The sequence below is a fragment of the Arvicanthis niloticus genome, chromosome 1, assembly GCF_011762505.2.
Source record: "Arvicanthis niloticus isolate mArvNil1 chromosome 1, mArvNil1.pat.X, whole genome shotgun sequence".
In the NCBI taxonomy this organism is placed as follows: domain Eukaryota; kingdom Metazoa; phylum Chordata; class Mammalia; order Rodentia; family Muridae; genus Arvicanthis; species Arvicanthis niloticus.
In genome coordinates this window covers 126708855-126729445 of record NC_047658.1, presented here as the reverse complement: position 1 = coordinate 126729445, position 20591 = coordinate 126708855, and the positions used below count along the sequence as shown (strand labels likewise).

Here is a 20591-nt window from a genome sequence, read left to right as displayed (position 1 = left end):
GCATGAAAAAGACAAACTCAACAATACCCACACATACTCTGCCCTGTTCAGCAAGATAAGCACATAGCCATGGGCTTTGATGGCTGGGTAGTCATATTCCTAAAATGGTTCTAAATACTTCCCTTGTTTCTGACCACTAAAATATAGTTCAAGGATGGGTACCAGTCCATAGACTATACCATTATCCAAAACTTATTCTAGTATACTTCTGAAAAACCATTTAGCACCATGTTTTTACATATTCCAAATGAAACAAAGGATAAAAGACAGCAAAGTGGTATCAAGATCTATGACATTTGTGGACTCTGTGCGTACGTGTGTGTGTGTGTGTGTGTGTGTGTGTGTGTGTATGTGTGTTGTGTGTGTGTGTGTATTAGTAGTAGTTGTTGTAATAGATTTATCAATAATACCCAGATCACATATTAACTATTTGTTTTCTGCATGTGGTCATACTATATTTGGAAGGAGTACTATATTTGGACTAAAAACCACAACAAAAACAACAAAATACCCTCTAATTTAAGACAGACTGGGAGGAACTGAGGATCAGAGTGAGGGAAAACTCTGCTCAGGATGCATTGTATAAAAAAAAGAAGAATAAAAAGAAGATGAACATTGTCATCTATTTTCTACAATACCATGAATATTATATTTTATACTGCTGAAAGCAGGAAATCTGATAAATGCATGCACTGGTCATGTAAGCAAATAGGTGAATTTTAAGGGTTGTAATAGAACATATGAAATAAAAGATGTCCAACTTCAGCTTTCATTTATACACAGCTTCAACATTTACGTGTCTTTGTTTAAGCTGGGGTGAATGTCTGTAGAGGCAAAAGACCAAGAAAATGGGCAGGAGCTGGTCAAGGCATGGATGGCAGGGATGTGATCTAGAACATGTGTGATATCCAAGTAGAGGGAGGAAATGCTGGGATGGAAAGGGTTAAGCTAGAATTGGGGAAGGAGACTAAGAAAAAGAGTTGAGAGAGTCAACAAAACAAAGGATGTGTGGGAAAGTCCTGTGGAGAAGTCCTCCTAATTCATGAGATGATTAAAAAGGAGAAGTTTAAGAATTCTTACTTTGCAGATATAATTATTTGATGTCTAGAATTTGCTTCAAAATAATAAACATGGTTATTTGGAAATGGGTAATTGATGCCCCGGCATAGGGGCTAGAACTGCTAGAACAGTGAGGCAGGAGTGTGTGAGTGGGCAGAGCATCCTCATAGGGGAGAGGGGAGAGGGGGGGTGGAATGGGGGATTTATGGAGGAATAATTGGGAAGGGAGATATCATTTGAAATGTAAATGAATAAAAATAAATAAATATTTATCTACTCACTACCAAATAGCTTGAGAATGTACTTCCCAGTATATGACTGTAAAAAAGATTAAAGATAATAATTAAAAATACCTTATGTTTCACATTTTAAAAAATTGGACAACAAATTAATAGCTGTTTAAAATGGGGAATGGCACACAAGAGCTCATGGTTCTAACCTCGCCACTGTCTAATATGTGTGATAAACCATTCAATTCAATTCAATTGACATGAAAAAATAACTGTTAAATAATCACACAACAAATATCAGACTCATGGTGTAAGATTCTGTCATTATATCTAGAAGTAGATAGGGACTCTGGAAACGCCTCAGTAAGCTCAGGCCATTCCCTTCCAACAGACACAGATACAGAGGTCTGAGAAGATGGGTCATATGGCAAAGAGCTTACTAGGACCTGTATTCAATCCCCAGGTGTTGTGGGGAGGAAAGCAAGCAAGCAGAGTAGGGGAGGTGGGGAAAAAGCCAAGCATGGTAGTATATGTTTGTATTGCCAGCACTGGGAAGACAAAATTGGCAGATTCCCTGGGGTTCTCTAGCTGGCCTGCCTAGCCTGATCAGTGAGAGGCCTACATAAGATGCTATCTCAAAAGAAAAAATGGGGTGGTGGGGGGGAGTAGGGCACCTGGGGAATGATACCAATGTTGTGTTCTGGCCTCTACACAAGTCTACATACATATGTGCATGTGTACACACACATACACACACATGCACATACACTCACATACACATAAATATGTGTGTGTGCGCATGCACACACACACACACACACACACACACACACACACACACACACAGTCAAAACACAGGAATGAATGGAGCAGGACAGAGTATAAGCTGGGGCAAGAGAACTGACATGGCCAGCTAAACAGTGTACTGTATTTGGTGCAAAAACCAACAAGGCTCTGTACATTGGCTGGGTGAAGGATGGACCCACTGAAGAATTGACAAGAAGAGGAACATGGCCCAATTAATATTTTATAGGAATTATTCAGCTATTGTGTTGAGGCTAGATTACAACAGAAGACAAGAGTGGAAAAAAAAAAAAGAAAGACTCTTAGAAGCATTTGGATGTCAAAACATGGCTGCTTGCATCTGCCTCAATGACACTGGAGGGGGACAAAGTCAGTCTGGAAATAGTCTGAAAGTGGAGCTAAGAGTTGATTGGACAGGTCAGGTTTGAGACACAACACAAAGTGGTCCCTCTAGGCTTAATATAAGCTTTTTGGCTTTGGCAGTTGTGAGATGGAACTGGCATTTGGCGAGATAGGGTGACAGATGTAGTGGAAGACAGACGACCATTTGGGATTTATTACATTTGAGGAGTCTTAGCAGACATTTGGGTACATTGCAAAGCTGGCAATTGAGATAGATGTTCACTTCCCTGTGGTGTAAAGGATTGTCTACTCACATCTTTTCCAACCAGCTCTCTCTGGTTCTCAATGACACCCCAAGGAGGGATTCCAACTGTCCAGATTTTCCTCAGAGACATAGAGGAATGGGCTTTTAGGGCATCCCCAACATGCTTGGACACTCCTATGAAACCAGAGTAGAATCAAATTTGAGCTCACAGATCATGCTAAACAATGATGCTGACAGACACAAACAGACAATCATATGTAAAACGTCACTTTTAAAGTAGGCTCCGAGCACAATAGAATTGAATGCAGGCTTTTTGGCTGTCTCTCTCCTCTCTTAACCTCTCTACTTCTTACTACTGAACAAGGAGCTGAATAGGTCTCTTCTAGGACCAATTCTAACAGTAGACATTACTCTTGCCTTGCTAGAATGTTCCATGTACTACTTGGCATCATGAGCGTTCTAGTGTTCTCCAGTGTACCAGTAAAATAGCCTGCAGATTACCTCTGACGTAAAAGCCTGAGGTTCAGAGACCACAATGTTGGGGGTGGGTGTTTTGATTTGCTGTTGTTTGTCTTTCTCTCTAATATCACCGTACTTCCTGTGAGTGCTGTAGAGCAGCGATTTGATACCAGACTACCCGACTCACAGTTAGAAAGGGGAAGGAAAGAACGAGGGAGTCGGGCGTGAGCTTTACCTGAGTTTATGCCTTCTGTGATTATCCATGCCCCTGTGGTCTCCGCAGCTTTGACCAGACCCTGGCTGAAGGTCTCTTTGAGCTTGGAGGACATCTTGAAGTTCTGAAGACCCCCATGGACGGAGATCACAAGCTTCGGCAGCTCCATATTCCACTCTTTCAACATTAAGTGCAACAGATGATCCGATTTTGTATCCCAAGACGTTCTAATGTACTGGAAGGGCAGCGCAGAGCCATGGACAGAACACAGGGAAGCATGCTTGTCAGTAGAGACGATGAACACACAGGAGGCCCACGACAGTAGCCACAGCTTGGCCAGAAGTATCCAAGGCCTCTCTAAAAGTGTAACTTCACCTAATAAAAATACTTGATTTTCAAGGGTCTATGCTCCCTCCAACTTCCCTCTAGAAATTATAAATCACTACAGGAAGCCCCCTCCAGTTGGAAATGTGGTCTCCACAGTTCTTCAGAAGACTGGAAATGAGGAAAACAAATACCTCACTGGTGCATCAGCAAAGCCATGTGGAGGGAGCTTTTCAAAGCAGATGAAATATGACTCTACAAGTGCCACAGATATGTGTTCCCTTGGTCCTTTCATACATATGAAAATTTTTAAAAATTTAGGAGCATAAACACATATATCGTCCTTTTAGTATACCCACCAATCATTTCTTTGAATATGATATTATTCTTTGCTTATGACTACTCCTCTGGGAATTTTTTTCTTTTCAAAATAACTGCACTCAACAGGAGCATGAATGCCCTCTGAGAGGCTCCACCCAGCAGCTGACTCAGACAGATACAGACACCCATAGCCAAACAGTGGGTAGAGCTTGGGAACTCTTTTTTTTTTTTTATGTGTAGATATATTTTTATTGGATATTTTATTTATTTACAATTCAGATGTCATCCCCTTTCCCCATTTCCCCTCCCTAGAACTCCCTATCCTATACCCCCTCTTTCTTTATGCTTTTATACCATTTTGATTACATGCATGTATTAAGGTCAGTTCTAGGTTGAGGGTCTAGCCATACAATAGATGCAAACAGTCAAGGAACGGAGCTTGGGGACTCTTAAGGAAGAATAAGAGGAAGGATTGCAGGCCCTGGAAGGGGTAAGAACCCCACAGGAAGCCAACAGAGTCAACTAAGCTGGAACTATGGGGCTCTCAGAAACTGAACCATCAAAGAAAGAACATACACAGGCTGTACCTCGGCCTCCCTGCACATACATAGCAGATGTGCAGCTTGGTCTTCATGTGGGTTCTGAACAAATGGAGCAGGGGCTAGCCCAAAAGCTGCTCCCTGTCAATGGGATATATTCTTCTAACTGGTCTGCCTTGTCTGGTTTTGGTGGGAGAGGATGTGCCTAGCCCCACAGAGCCTTGATGTGCTGGAGGGTGTGGTGGCAGGAATACCCAGAGAGCCCTTACCTACTCAGAGGAGAAGGGGGCAGAAGGGAGGGATTATGGGAGAGGGTGACCAGGAGTGAGGTGGTGTGTAGGATATAAAGTGAATAAATAAAAAATAAAAATATCATGCAAATGAACAAAAAAATAACTGCACTCATCTTTGAGAGAACAAGTCGAAGAGAAGATCACTAAAGTCACCTGGGAGAGTCACTGATTCACTGCAGCTGGCCTGACATGACAGGGCATGACTGGTTACAAGCCACTTAAATTCTGCACAGTGAGGCAGAACTTAAATTTTCCTTCTTCAAACAGAATACTAACCCACGAGTAGGAATAAGCCAGTGTTATGAATAGAAAGGCAGGCATTAGAAAACCATGAATTCCAGGTCTATGCCAAAAGAAAGCATGGGTAGACCTTTCCATACAAGCAAGTACAAATGACCACAACAGACACTAAAATGATGATAACAACTTAAAGTAGCTTGCTATTTGTCTTTGAAGTTGCTACTATAGGACCACTTCATTTCATAATTAAAATATTAGAGTTTCTGACCAACAGCTATCAAAACACACATGTAACAGGAAGAATGGAAGGTTGGTCAGGATCCCATGTATGAGAGATGCCACTGAAGTCCCAGGTTTCACAGGACACTATAGTAGTAGGGCCAACACAGGCAGACCCTTACTAGATAGATGGTTTTTTTGCTGAGAACAGTGGTTGAAGGCAAAGGAGCAGCCTAGGTTCCTGTGCCCCAGCTCCTCTTTCAGGTAAGCCTGTCTTCACCTCTAAATCTTCCCCATTCTAGAAGATATTGCTCTTTGGCTAAACATTGCTGAAGAACTAAGCTATTAGTACTGGCCACTTCCAACAGAACACTTCTATTTTTGTAACTAACTCATTTCCCCTAGGCAGAACCTAATAGTCAGGTTCTCTCAAATTCCTTACAGAATTAAGTGGGAGAGATTCTGGGAAGGGAACTACAATAAAGAAAAACAAAAGATGGTCTCTCAAGCTTTGGTGCTGTTCAACATGAACCTGAAGGTTCATGATAGAGGAAGCCTGGGCTGCCTTACCTTGCTGAGACATGCAGTAAAATGCGCTCCTGCAAACAACATTATAAAATAAGGACAACCAAAAGCTGAGTCTAAAGCAAGCTATTGTATGGGCTGAAGAGATGGCTCAGGGGATAAGAACACTGCCTGCCCTTCCAGAGGATACAAGTTCTCAATTCCTAGTTACAGCCACCTGCAACACCAGTTCCAGGAGATCTGATGCTCTTTTCTGACCTTCATGGGCACCAGGCACACACCAGGCATACACGCAGGCAAAACATCCTTACACATAAAACATTTTTTTAAAAAAGCTAATCGTCAGCAGATGTGTCTAGCTATATTTTTAATTTTCCTGAATGCTCTTTGACCTTTGAACAAGCCAACCAGCTGCTTCATTGGGTCCATTCACCTTGTTCATCTTCAGATCACAGGCTTAACACATGAATCTGTTTTCTCTATTTTTGAATGCCTTTCTGATTGCTTGCTGTGTCCTTTCATAGAAGGAGTTTTCACATTCTCTCAAAGAACCTGTCTGTGTTCCATTCTCATAGCATCCTCTACCTCTGGGAGGTCTGTATATTTATTGCCTACCCCCACCCCATACACAATACCAAACAATATTAATACAGGGAACCTATTTTCTTTGGACTATAGGGAGTATATAGACACACAGTAAGTAATGAATGCCCAGAAAAAGGAGGAGATGAAGGTGGAAATGAAGAATAAACAATACATAATCCCAGCACTTGGGAGGCAGAGGCAGGCGGATTTCTGAGTTCCAGGACAGCCTGGTCTACAGAGTGAGTTCCAGGACAGCCAGGATTACACAGAGAAACCCTGTCTCAAAAAACCAAAAAAAAAAAAAAAAAAAAAGAATAAACAATACAATAATATAGCCCCCTGACTTGCACATAAGATGTCTTGGGTTCTATCCCCAGTACTGCAACAAGCAATAACAATGAGAGAAAGGCAAACAGACAGACAAACACAGAGACAGAGGGAAAACAAAGACAGAGAGAAATGGCTCCGAGGTAAAGAGTGTTTGCTGTTCTTCCATGGGATTCAAGTTCAGTTCTTAACACCCACAGTAGGGATACAACAGGCTTATAACAACCTGTAACTCCAGCCCCAGGGCACCCAAGGCCCGCTTCTGGCCTCCAACGGTAACCCCACTCATGTGTCATACACTTCATAGACACACACACACAGAGACACAGACACACATAAATAAATAAATAAATAAATAAATAAATAAAATCTTAAGAAAAAATAAAAAGAAAATCAAACTTTATGGAAAAATTGCACGCAGGGCTCTCTAAGAAGCAGGCTCCAAAGGGGATTGGAAAATGAGAGGGATTTTTCTGCCCTAAAACAGAAATAGGCATGCATAGTCACACACAAGAGGATGAGTAGCTCTACGTGCAGGTTCCTCTAGAACTGCACTGCGACTTTAGGAAGGGAACTTCTGTTTAAGTGCAGCATTCTGATAGCTGCCTGCAAAATATGACTGGTGCTCAGCTTTCCTGAAGTTGCTCCGCTTGGGAAACGAGCTACTAAGAAAACAGCAGGTAATTAGTGTTCACAGAAGAAAATGCCCATGGGAAAGTGGGCCTGTTAACACTGTGTGGTGCAATTTGGATCGGCAGCGAGACAGAAAAGCAGTGTTAAAGACCTACTCACCAGCCTGCGTTGTTAATGGAAGATGGTGGAAGTTGTGGAAGGTGGGGGTCTAGTGGGAAGTCGTAAGGTCATTGGGGGTGCACCCTGCAAGGATATTGTTACCCTTGTCCCCATTCCCTAGTTCTTCCAGACTGCTGTTAAAATCAGTCTGGGCCCTGCCCAAGGTCACTGCATTCTGTGTAAAACTGTAGTGTTACCGGCTACACCTTACCCTGAGAGATTCCATTTTACAAGCATTAGTCAACTCCACTTTGCCTGTAAATGCACAGGTAGGATGGCTCTTCAGCTTGCAGGCCACAAAAATAGCACAAGGAACAGACTGATAAACTTACTTTAAAATTTAAAAAGGTCCCACGCTATACATTTATAAAGTTAACTGGGATGATATGAACTCCTAACTGTACTAAAGTCATATCAAGTAAACTAATTTTGAGAACTTATTAGACACACCAAGCTGAAGAAGGGGTATAATAGCCTCACCTGGACTCCATAGTTCAGAAGTCACCTAACAGTAAAATAGTGATGAACTCTATTAGCGTGTCATGTGACCACCCTCAGTGTGCATCAAAGGACTAGCAAGCAGAGAACACAGAACTGTCCCAGGAATCTCAGCTCATCTCAGTCCCCACTGCTGCTATACCATAATTATCATCTGTTCCCCTATCTCAACCTAGTCCTGTACTTGGGATACAGACAATGCCTCTCATACCTAAGAGAAGAGAAGGCCAGGCTAGATGTGACAATGGATCAATGACATGGATCGCTTTTCAATAAAGCCACACTATGTGGCTCTCTCTCCTTAGGAGTACATGTGCAAGGTCTCGTTTGTTCAAAACTAGTGAGATGGTTTGGGTTATCAAGCAAACCTTGGAGTGGTAGATATGTTCTCCATCTTGGAAATTAATGGTGCCGAAGGTATCTGTAGGGCTTTTCACTGTGTGCTTCTCCACAGACCACTGCTCGTTTTCATTGCCCTCGGTGGCTGAGAGGCTCCAGGCATGGTCTAGCCCGTGGTGTTCTTGAATCAGCCGTCCACAGTAACACCTAAACTCCAGAAAACAAGTGACTCAGAAAATTGGTGCAATATTTCCAATCCTCAGATTGGCGTGCAGAAGTCACATATTAATAACACCTACATTTTCATATTCAGTTCACTAAGCTTGGTAGCAGGCATCTTTACCCTGTAAGCAATCTCCCCAGTCCCTCATTCAACTTCTTAACAGTCTGCCAGTCATATGATGAAAAAGTTTCATAAATATGTATAATTAGACTTCATTTCGTCTATCCCTGTTTTTTGTGGGTTTTTTTGTATACTTGGGTTTTTTTTTTTCTTTTTTTTCTTTTTTATTTTTTTATAGGTGGAATCTCACAATGCTCAGGCTAGTCTTGAACTTCTAGTTTTGGATTGAAGTAATTTTGCCTCAGCCTCCTTATTAGTTAGACCACAGAAGGTGCCATCAGATGTGACTCTATCTCCTTTTAAATAAAAGTAGTTGGAGTGAGGGAAACAAAAGCTTTTACTATTGATAAAGTACTTTAGGAGTCTTCATCTATCTTTTCCCTTCACTTTATAACTCTTTATTAATATACAATTAAAATACAATATGTAATTATATAATTTATAAATAAGCATATATATGTATATATATATATGGATTCATATCCTAAAATGTTCAATGGTATAGTATACAGTAAAACTGGTGAAGTCCACTCTATCAAAGGCAGAAATCTTTACCATGGTCATATGTATGTATATTCATTTATAAATAATATTATATACTCATACCAATCTACCTAGAAGTGTTTGTCAAAATAGAAGTGGAATTATAAATGCACTGAATTTTTCATTGTTTTCCCATTCATAATTGTAAAATATTATAAATGGCTATGAAACATAAGCATTCATCAATAAGAATGCAAATATTGGGCTTGACACATAGCTCCATTGTTAGAGTACATGCCTTAGCATGAAAGAAGCCCCGAGTTTGATCTCCAGTACCACAAAAATCAGGCACGGTGGTTTACACCAATAATTTCAGCACTACATAGATAAAGAAGAGAGAATCGGAAATTCAAGGTTGTCCTTAGCTAGTTTAATAATATCTAAATAATAAATTTAAGGATAGCCTAGGCTATATAAGACCCTGTCTGAAAAACAAGAAAGAAGCCAGTATGTCAGCTGAGATGAGGATGACCTATAATCTCAGCTACTGGTGAGACTGAGGCCAAAGAATCAGAAATTGGAGGCCACCCTAGGCAAGTTAACAAGACTTCAAGATTTAAAAATCAAATAATCTAAAAGTTAAAGTTAACATTGGTTAAATTTACAAACTTTAGGATACAGTCAGAATTAAGGAAGGTTTATTTTGCTCTACTGACAAAAAGGACCCACTTGCTGACGCTGACACATACTTTAAAATATATAATAAAATTTGTATAGTACTTCAGTCTACTATGCAGTGTGGGTGTTTTGCCTGCTTTTATGCAAATTCAGCAGGTGTAACTTATATGTCAAATACCTCACTGCATGCCCAACACAGAGCTATATTTTATCCAAATACAATGCGATAGCAAAATAAAATGTAATGCTTCATACACATTTTAGGTAGAAAAAGTTCTTGTCAAATATCTTAAGATGTTTGAATGTCTCAATAACTCAGGACTTCTATTAGTTTCAAGTACCATGCTCAAGAAAGTTAAAAAGAATGAAACACACACACACACACACACACACACACACACACACACATCTTGTACTTCTATCCTTTGTAGAAGAAACTACCAGATGCCTTACTCTGAGTTCCTTAAATATCTAAGAGCAGTCTGACACATTTGTCATCCATTAATCAACAGCGCTGTTTCTATTGACCCAGCCAGTACATGGGTACCCAATTACCCCTCACTGTTCCATGGGTGTTTCTCCCAAAGCTGTGTGCTCCAATGAAGAGGATAACATTTCCTGGTAAAGAAGACTGGTCTAAGACTTATGAGGATCTGAGCTCCCCAGCTAGAACCTCCAAAACAGCTCTTGAGACCTGAAGAAACTGCCCCAAGTACTTTACAACATACTACCTTAAAACAAAAGGTAATGTAATCTTTCAGGAAGTCTCACCTGATTAAATTGTGGCAGATTTGGCAGCCTGGAGTGCATCTGAGTCAAAGAAATAAAGTTATTGTTAGTTTACTAATATGTGTGATAGTAATTTAATGCTTACTAGTAAATATTTATCATTTTCCATGGTATGAAAATTGGAATTGGCTAAATATTCATGCATCATTTACTTTCCATGTCATTCCCTGTGTATAAGTATATTGTAGAAACAATAATAAAATTAATAAAACATGAACTATGGTACCAAAAAACCTAGATTTGAATGCCATCGACTCAATGATTCTCCTAAGCCGCAGCTCTCACATTTAAACATAATTTAAAATACTTTATGATCCCCATAAGGTGATAACAAAGACTCTCTTAGCTAATGTATTTGAAGTAGATCATGCTACCTGGTACACTGCAGTACACATAATGAAAGTAGTACGTTAATTATGTTGCTCACTGCTGTGACAAAAAAAAAAAAAAAAAAAAAAAAAAAAAAAAAATAAAAGCAAGTTAAGCAAGGAAAACTTTTCTGTGGCTCACAGTCTGAGGGGATACAGTCCGTCATGGTGGCCAGTCATGATGGTGGTAGTATGAAGCAGCTGCTCACACTGTGTCAGTAGTCAGGCACCAGAAAGAGGAACAAAGGTGCTCAAGCTTTCTCCTTTTATTTATTCGGAGACCAGCCTCTGGGAAATGTACCAACCACACTCTGGGTGGGTCTTCCATCCTTAGTTAAATGTCTCTGCGAATACTCTCATAAACACACCTAGAGGTGTGCCTCATTAATTCAGTAGGTGATTCTTAATTCAGTCAAACTGAAGTTGATGATGGATATTAACCATAATAGATAGGTATCATTATTGTTGTTGTTGTCGTTGCTATTATAATTACTAAACAATGACGTTAGCAGAGCTCTAGGATAGCTAGTAATAAAACATATTTTTAAATATTTAAAGTCATAAAACAGGACCAGTGATGTAAGTTAGTCGACAGAGTGCTTGGCTAGCACACCCTAGGCCGTGCGTTCTATCACTAGTACCTCATATACTGAGTATGATGACACACATGTATAATTCCTACACTCTAGAGGTGAAATGAGGAAAATTAGAAGTTCAATGTCATGCTCTGTGATATACTGAATACAAGACCATTCAGGGCTACAATAGACACTGTGTGGATAGATAGATAGATAGATAGATAGATAGATAGATAGATAGATAGATAGACAGACAGATAGATTTGCACCTCTATGTATGTGTGCATGCGTGCATGCATGAGTATGTGTATGTGTGTCTGTGTGTATAACAATATCAAACTAAAAACTGCTGTTGATCCATCTCTATGCCTGTCTAATACCACTGTGTTTCATTAACACTATTTTGTTGTAGTATTTTATTTTTTATTTGTTTGGTTAGCTTGGTTTTATTTGATTCACTTGGTTTGGTTTAATTTGGTAGGTTTTAGTTAGTTTGATTCATTTGGTTTGGTTTAGTTGGTTTGGTTTAGCTGGCTTATTAGTTTGTTTCAGTTTACTTGCTTTGGTTAGTTTAATTTGATTTGCTTTGGTTTTGCTTGGTTTAGTTGGCTTACTTTGGTTTGGTTTAGTTTGTTTTAGGTGATTATGTTAGTTAGTTTAATTTGGTTTGACTTATTTGCTAAGAATGGACTCCAAGGCCTTACACATGCTAGGCTCTGCCACAGAGCTCTAGACCCAATTTTCATCATGCATCATGATGTCTGAAAGGCAAGGCCTCTATGTTTCAGTCTTCTTTCATATTCTATTCTACTTTTCTTGGCTGGAGAGTCTGTGAAGTCCTAGGATCCATCTCTAGTATCAAAATAAATCAATAAATAAGTAGATAGATAGATATGTAGGTAGGTAGGTAGGTAGGTAGATAGATAGATAGATAGATAGATAGATAGATAGATAGATATAGAGATTAAAAGAAGGGTTAAAATTGCTTTTCTTTTCTGGACACATATTTATCCATATAAATTTCAAATCTCTTGAAAAATCTTTCAAGATTTTGATGAGTATTTTATTGAATTTGTAAAATGAGTCAGGATTTATATTATATATATGTATAGCTACTTATAATATATATTAATAATATATTAATAATAATAATAATAATAATAATAATAATAATAAAGTTTTTCTCTTCATAATTCAGAAAAACTTCCAGGATTGAGTCATTAATGATTGTATTTTCAATGTAATGTAAGTTTTAAAAAACTATAGTTTTTCAGGAGAAAAAAAAAAGATGTTGCTTATAAAATCAGGAGAAGTGTAAGCTGCTTGGAACCTGACATTCTAGCCTTCACGTCTCTTGTACCAGCCTTGATGTCTTTTCTTAAAAATGAGAAGAAAAAGAAGTTAGAATCAAGCCTATTAGATTTGCTGTCTTATTAGGAGTTTTAAAATATTAATAAAAGAAAGAAAATGTTGTTTCTGCTAAATAGTGAACTACTAGTTTTATTGTGTGAATCTGACCCCACCCCATCCCCATGCTAATGTTTTGAATGTTTGAATTCCAGCCCCACAGCCCAGGGCATGTGGTGCTGTTTGAAGGTTTGCAACCTTTAGGAAGTGGGGCCTGGCTGGCAGAAATATTTCACTTAATGGCAGGCTCTTGAAGGTAATGACTTACCACTCATTCCAACCACAGTTTCTGTTTTCTTATCTGAACAATGTAAACAGGATCTTGCCACACACAGGAGGCAGAGTGGATACCCTACATGTTGTACTGAGACCTTCTGAAGTTGAAAGTCAAAATTGATCCTTCCTCCCTAAACGTTTCCTTCCTTAATTGCTTCAATCCATTTTGTCACATGGCTAAGAAGCAAGGAATATGCCACCATTTCCTACCCATTATACTGACAAAAACACATAAAATCATGCTTCTTGAGACTCTTACTAGAGTCCAAGAAAATGGACTGTGAAAGAGGAATCGCCATAATCATCTATTACATTTTTTGTAATCACGTGAACATAGAGGCATAGAAATTTTCCTCTAAAATGTAGACAGTCTTGGATCTTTCGTAGAATTATGGTCAATGGAGCCAGGCACACTGGCATGTATTTGTAGTTCCGGCACCCAGGAAGCTAACGCAGGAGAATGATGAATTTAAGCCAGCTGGGGTTGCATACTGAGACCCTATCTTAAAATAAGTATGTATCTTTTCTCTGAAACTGGGAGTTGATGGTAGAGTCCCATGCACACTAAGTGAACACTCCAACAGTGAGCTCTGTTCCACATCCAACATTCTCCTTTCATCTTAGGATGTATGGTTACACATTTCATGTTTTGTCACTTTTCCTGAGGTCCAAGGAGATGATTTTGCACTGGAAGTGAATGGAGTGACTTGGACCTCAGTCTGCTTTACACTATGCCTATCATCCCATCATATGACACTATAAAAGATGAATGGAAAGAGGAAGAAAAAAAAACAGTGTTACCTTGGCATCCTATAAACATTTTATAAACAGGTGAAATGAGAATTTCCAATCACAGGACTTACCAACCATAGGTAATTCAGTGAGGGTGGGACTAGTCAATGTTTAACAAAGGCAAAGAAGACCATTTTAATTCTTGCCAAAGAACCTTACCATGCACTCCATGTACCCATGACTTCTAAACTTTAAACGCACATAAGGCCAACGGCACAAGGGAATCTAAAATAGACTAGCTACCCTAATTAAAATATTTCTTTTCTATTTCCCTATCAATTTTCCACCAGGTCAATGACATCCAGTCCTAACCTCGTGAACCTGATTACCCTGAGGAATTTTCCGTAGATCTTTCTTTCCCCATTTCTTACCAGCTGCCTTGCTGACCTTTGTCCTACAAGTAGAGTTTCCATAGGGTTGTCCAGAACTCAGAGTTCTCTAAGTCAGCCCTGCCGCCTACAGTCTACATACACACAAAGCCCCACGGAGGAAAATGTGAATAAGTATGCTGATTCCTTGGATCTCTGCAGTGTCCTTAATGTGTCCTCAACAATCATCATTCCTCATGGATACTTACTTAGGACAAAGAATAGTCATAACATTTTTGTATAGTTAAAATGGAGATAGTAAAAATTATTTGCCCAAGCCGGGCAGTGGTGGCACAGGCCTTTAATCCCAGCACTTGGGAGGCAGAGGCAGGCGGATGTCTGAGTAGGCCAGCCTGGTCTACAGAGTGAGTTCCAGGACAGCCAGGGCTACACAGAGAAACCCTGTCTGGAAAAAAAAAATTATTTGCCTAAACTTGGGTTACAGCCTCGTACTCCTATGACATGTGTCCTGCCTCCAAGATGAACCACATGGAGTACTGTCTTGCAGTACTACATGGAATGGAATCCACCAGAGTGTAGTACTATTAGTACATGTAATTTTTCCTCTTTTGAGTTGATTACTTCTTTAAATAGACTTTTGACAGGAACATATTGGTGATAGGCACTGGAGATATTGCAAGGTAACTGACAAAGTCCATTCTCTTACTAGGTTTTCTACAATATCCATGGCATGCATTTATGGAGTAAAGGAATAAATGCATTGAAATTAATAAATACCCTCACTTCATAAATATAATCAAAACCTCTACATAAGTGATATTTCTAAATTTCTTCAAACAGCACTCAGTGTAATTTTGCTTTAAAAAAAAAAAAAAAGAATGTAATTTAAAAACTGTACCTGTGAGGGTCTTTTGAGCTGGGTATGAATTTGTTGCATTCTCTCTTGTAGAATACTCCTTCGATCCAGGATTTCTGAAACAGCAAAACATAACCTGTGGTCTGTTTGAATGAAACGAGAGTGTGGTATAGCTAGGATAATTTAAGTAGGCAAGATATGCATAATTATCACGATATTCATTAAAATACCAAGACGAGGGGCTGAAGACATGGCTCAGACAGTAAAGTGCTTGTTGTACTAGCATGAGGCCCTGAGTCCACATCCCTAACACTCAGCAGAAAAGACAGGTGTGGTAGCATGTACCTGTAATCCATGCCCTGAGAGGCAGAGGAAAGAAAATTCCCTGGGGCTTACCGAAAGCTAATTTATCTGACATAGCAATAAAGAATGGCATCCATGTTAGTCTCTGTCTACCCATGCACAACCACACATGTGTGCATACACACACACACACACACACACTGCCGAGACCAACCAAACCAAAATAGGCTAAGCACTCAGCGGCATCTATAGTCAAATGGTCACAGAAAATACAAAGCTAATTCAAGCAGACTCTCACCTTGAGTAGCAAGTTCTTAGTAAAGCTGTAACTCGTGTTCCCTTAAACCTGCAAAGACTCACTTCCACGTCTTGTGCCATAATCCTACCACATGATGCTCTCAATACTTTAAACTTATCACTTATTAAATCCCAATGTGTCTCAGGTGTCAAAAGACTAGAAAGCATGTGAAGGGTCAGTTGTGATCTTGACACTTTCTTTAGATAGTCTGTGAGCACAGCTTCCCATTGGTAGCCTCCCTTCATGATACAAAACCGACATGGAGAATTGGGATTCACTCTTCTTTCTAACAAAGTACCTTCCATTCTACAAAATTCAAGTCATACCCAACCTCCTCTATGAACTGCATTCAAAGTCTGGAAACAGAAGACTATGAGACTACCATTGATTTATTTTATTTATTTGTTTTAAGGTTTTTTTGTGTGTGTGTGTGTAAAAGTGCTTTGCCTGCAGATGTGTATATGCACTACATGTATGCTTAGCTACTGCAGGAAGCCAAAAGATGGTACCATATCCCCTGGAACTGGAGTGGTGAACCACCACGTGGGTTCTGAGAACCAAAACCAAATCCTCTGAAAGACAATCAAATGCTGTTACCACCGAGCCAACTCTCCAGCTCCCTTATATGAAATGTTTTGATGCCATATGGCCTAAGATTAGAAGCATGGATATAACTTGAGACATCCATACAAACGGTAACAGAATAGGAGGGATATAATCTTATTCTAAGCGTGCTTATTCTAAGTCTGAGAGTTTAGTACTGAATACAACAAAGATGACAGAGTCCAGATCTTAGTCAAAAGAGAGATGAGGGCAGTTGGATCTTGTGCATTTAACATCTATGTCTATTTAAGCAAAACTTCCAAAATGAAGCCCAGGGTCACCTTAAGTCTGTCTATCCTCCTATCCTTTTGCACAGTCTACAGTTATTTTTATGTATTAAGTGACACTCAACAAATTGGGGAAAGGACTGAAAATATAAATCTGGAAAAAATCCAAAGTCACAGAACTTAAAATAAACTAAATGGACATAAGCTCACTGTGTTTATTATGACAATCATTAGAATCCTCAAGCCCCATCCCTATTAGAAGCATTAACCTAGCTACTCTATAAACATATTAAATATATTAAATATCTAATTTTTGCAAAGTGTCAACAAAAGTGCTACAAAGACATTAATATGTCCTCAAAGAATTCCTCCTCACTCTTAATTTTGAAATGTATGAGTCTACTAAATAGTTGAAAACTCCTTTGGACAGGCTTCCACTGGGACTTCTGTAGATTCCTATTATTAAGAAAAATAGAAAGAAAGGGGGAAAGAAGTGAGGCCTGATATAACACCTCGTATGCACAATTGACTAGTGAAGAGAGCTGTAAACCAGCCACAATAACATTCAATAGTGCTCCTACTACTTCAGAAGCTAAGGTAAGAGGATCAACTGGTCCCAAGAGTTTGAGACCAGACAGCACAGTTTGGACAGCACAGCAAGATGCTCTCTCCAAATTCAGGTACATAAATAAATAAACAAATAACTGGCAGTAAAAATGAGCCCCAGTTTAGGAGTCTCTATAAACAAACTAAACAAGCTCAGCTCAGTCTGTTCCTTTTTTAAAATATTTATTTCTAGTTTTCATGTATATGAGTGTTTTGCCTACATGTACGTAAGCGCACTGCATTGTGTGTCCGATGCCTCCAGAGGCCAGAAGAGGGCCCTGGGACTGGAGTCATGAACAGTTGTGAGTAACCATGTGTGTGCTGGGATTCAAACCCAGGTTCTCTGAGAGCAGCCAGTGCAAGAGCCACTGCTGAGCCACCCGCCATCTCCTCAGCTTGTTCTTTTCAAGGACTAGATAACAGCTCTGTGATCAGACCTTCTGACCAAAGCACTTAAATTTTTTTCTTATCTGTTTTCTCAGATGCAAAAATAAAGATAATAGCCAAGGCTAGCTCATCTACATACATGGCTAGAGGTAAAGTGTGTGCTAGGCATCAGGGTTCAATCCTAGCACAAAAATAAATAGTTGGAATAACACTCCATCACAGAGCTATTGGGAAGTTTGTTCACTGAAAGCTTAGCTTTCTTCCAAGGCCTTATTAGGTATCTACAAACAGTAGCTATCATTAGTTATCCCACAGGTTAAAATTAGCTTTAGGTTGTTAGTGACTCCACTCCCATGTATTTTCACCACAGAACAATATGGGACCCTCTAACTCTCCCTCAAAGGACTCCTCATAATATGACGTAATGGCCTTACAGGTCCATTTTCTCCTTAAACTCCAGGAGATGTAGACCTAGTGCCAGACACTTGCTTATGTTGCTCCAGGCTCCAACCCAATAATTGTGGAATGAACAGCAACAACATGGATATATTCAAAATAAACCTGCAGGTATACAGTGGGATAGAATTTTCCTTTCAAAGGTATAAGCAGGAAGCCTGTGATATAAGAAAAACATAGAAACATTTTTTTCCTGCAGTTCCTGTAGCTCGAAAGTACAGCAATGACCTCTAATCCCAGTTCAGGAAGCCGAGGCAGAAGGAAGGATAGTTCAAAACCCACCTTTGCCACATAGTGAAGATAAGGTGTTGTAGCTGCCTCCATAAATTGTTTTCTCTCTCTCTCTCTCTCTCTCTCTCTCTCTCTCTCTCTCTCTCTCTCTTTCTCATTCATTTATTCATTCATTTTAATTTGACCTTGAAGGAAGAAAAGGCAGAGCAGAGACAGTGTTGACCTCAGTTTCCTTCACCCTACCATAAAATTAACTTTTACATTCAATCTTAGACCTGAGGTAAAAGTGGGGAAATACAAAGAAACATCCAGAGACCGGCCCTGCAATAGCCACCATCCATGAACGGGATTGGTTTTCTCTTTGTTATGCTGGTGAATGAAATACACATCATCACATGCCAGGCAAGGGCTCTACCACTGAGCCACACTCCCAGACACTAGAGCTTGGAGCATTTTCAGAACACAGATTCTCTCTGGAGAATCTCTGGGAGAAAAAAAAAACAAACCAGTCTTAGAGGAATTTTTTTGTTTGTTTGTTTTAAAACCCAGTTCACTTGTTTTACCATCCATGGGGCTAAGTGACTGGGGTAACAGGAAACAAATGAATGAATCATTTATTTTCTTCATAAAATTTTTATACCTTTAAAAAGTTCACAAAACCTCACCAATGAAGATGGCGTCCTCCCACTTTGATCTCACCTATTCTACACACAGCACAGCATTGGCAAGGTTTAGTTGCACATCTTCTGCTACCCTACTTTGCTAACTTAATTATGACCTACTTTAAAGGAGGACACTATTCACCGTAGATACAAGGCAGGAGCAGTGGGTCTGCCTATTGTGTGCAAGACCCTGTTTTCCAGACACAGAGCCTCCAAAGGAGAAAGGGGAAGAGCATCACTGGGATAAAGCACTGCATCAGTAGATAACACACTTGCTGTGCAACAATGAGAGCTGAAGTTCAAATCCCCAGGACCCACGTGGTGTGTGTGGTGACCCACCTGTACTCTCAGCAGGCTGTAGCCAGAGACAAGGAGTCCCTGGAACAATCTATGTGGCTAGACTAATGGTATGAGTGTGTTCCAGGGTCAGGTGAAACACCCTGCCTCCAACTGTAAGATAGCGACCAATCAAGATGCCCAATATCAACCTCCAGCTGCCATATTCACAATCACACACACACACACACACACACACACACACACACACACACACACACACACACGGTGGAGGAGAGGAACAGGGAGAGGAGAGCACATAGGAAAGGAGAGAGAGAGGGAGACAGAGACAGGGACAGAAACCAGTCCTTGTGAATTCTACTTAAAGAGTCTATTATCTTGGAAATAACAATTTAGAAAACCATATGAATGGCTCAAATGAAAAAATACTAATTTCAGACCTCATAGAGAAAATTGATGCTTTCTTTGTAGGATGTCTCCCTTAGAGCATTTCCTTCCTTCAAACTATGCATCTCACAGATTAACCATCTGCTGGCTCAGGGAAGACAGGTCACTCTGGGAGAATTAGCTCTGGAAAATATTGTACACATATTTTATGAACTCTGCAAGGATGCCTCATCTGACTCAATAAATACAAGAGAATCTCAGAAAAAAAATAGCCTCCAAACCCAAAATACCCAAGAATATCATTTCTGTCCCACCAATACTACCTTGGGATGTGTTGATGGATTTTTCCATGAAATATTCTTTTCAGGAGGCAGGATTTAGTAATATATGCAGAAAGAAAACATAGAAGTACCTTATTCTTTTTTCTTAATTTTGACAGTAAAGGTAGGCCATTTTTATATTAGTAATTTTTTTGTAACAACCATATAAAAGGGAATGTCAGCCGAATAACCCATAGGCCACTAAAATGCATTTTTTTTCTGCACAAATTAAAGATGTTAGGCACAACCACCTAGAATTTTAGAATGATTTTCTAGACTATATGAACTCATAGGTAAATAAATAATACATTTTTTTGTGCACTTTGCGTTGCCAAATAGGGTGTTAGCGGCACAGGCATTGACCTCCCACATATAATAAATTTACAAACTGAAGTGATACCATGCCCCCTCCTGTCTCTTATTACATTACTTAACGTTCTCGAGCCCTCAAGATTTCAAAAATCTAGTTTCCAAATATCACTGAAAGTTAACTTTTTCTCAGTGGCAACACAGTTGTCCAGGTCTTAAGGAATAAAAATG

General features: G+C 39.6%; 1 protein-coding gene across 5 annotated transcripts in view; it reads right to left on the bottom strand.

Moving 5' to 3' along the window:
- The window catches only part of Trpm6 (transient receptor potential cation channel subfamily M member 6), a 141155-nt gene that overhangs the window by 100961 nt on the left and 19603 nt on the right, over positions 1-20591 (bottom strand). For all 5 annotated transcript variants that reach the window (XM_034502568.2, XM_076918335.1, XM_076918341.1 and 2 more), the window contains exons 2-6: positions 15317-15390; positions 10651-10689; positions 8405-8582; positions 3395-3608; positions 2750-2874 (exon numbers count right to left, since the gene is read on the bottom strand). In XM_034502568.2, coding sequence (XP_034358459.1) covers positions 2750-2874; positions 3395-3608; positions 8405-8582; positions 10651-10689; positions 15317-15390 — 630 coding nt within the window. The remainder of the gene's footprint in view (positions 1-2749; positions 2875-3394; positions 3609-8404; positions 8583-10650; positions 10690-15316; positions 15391-20591) is intronic.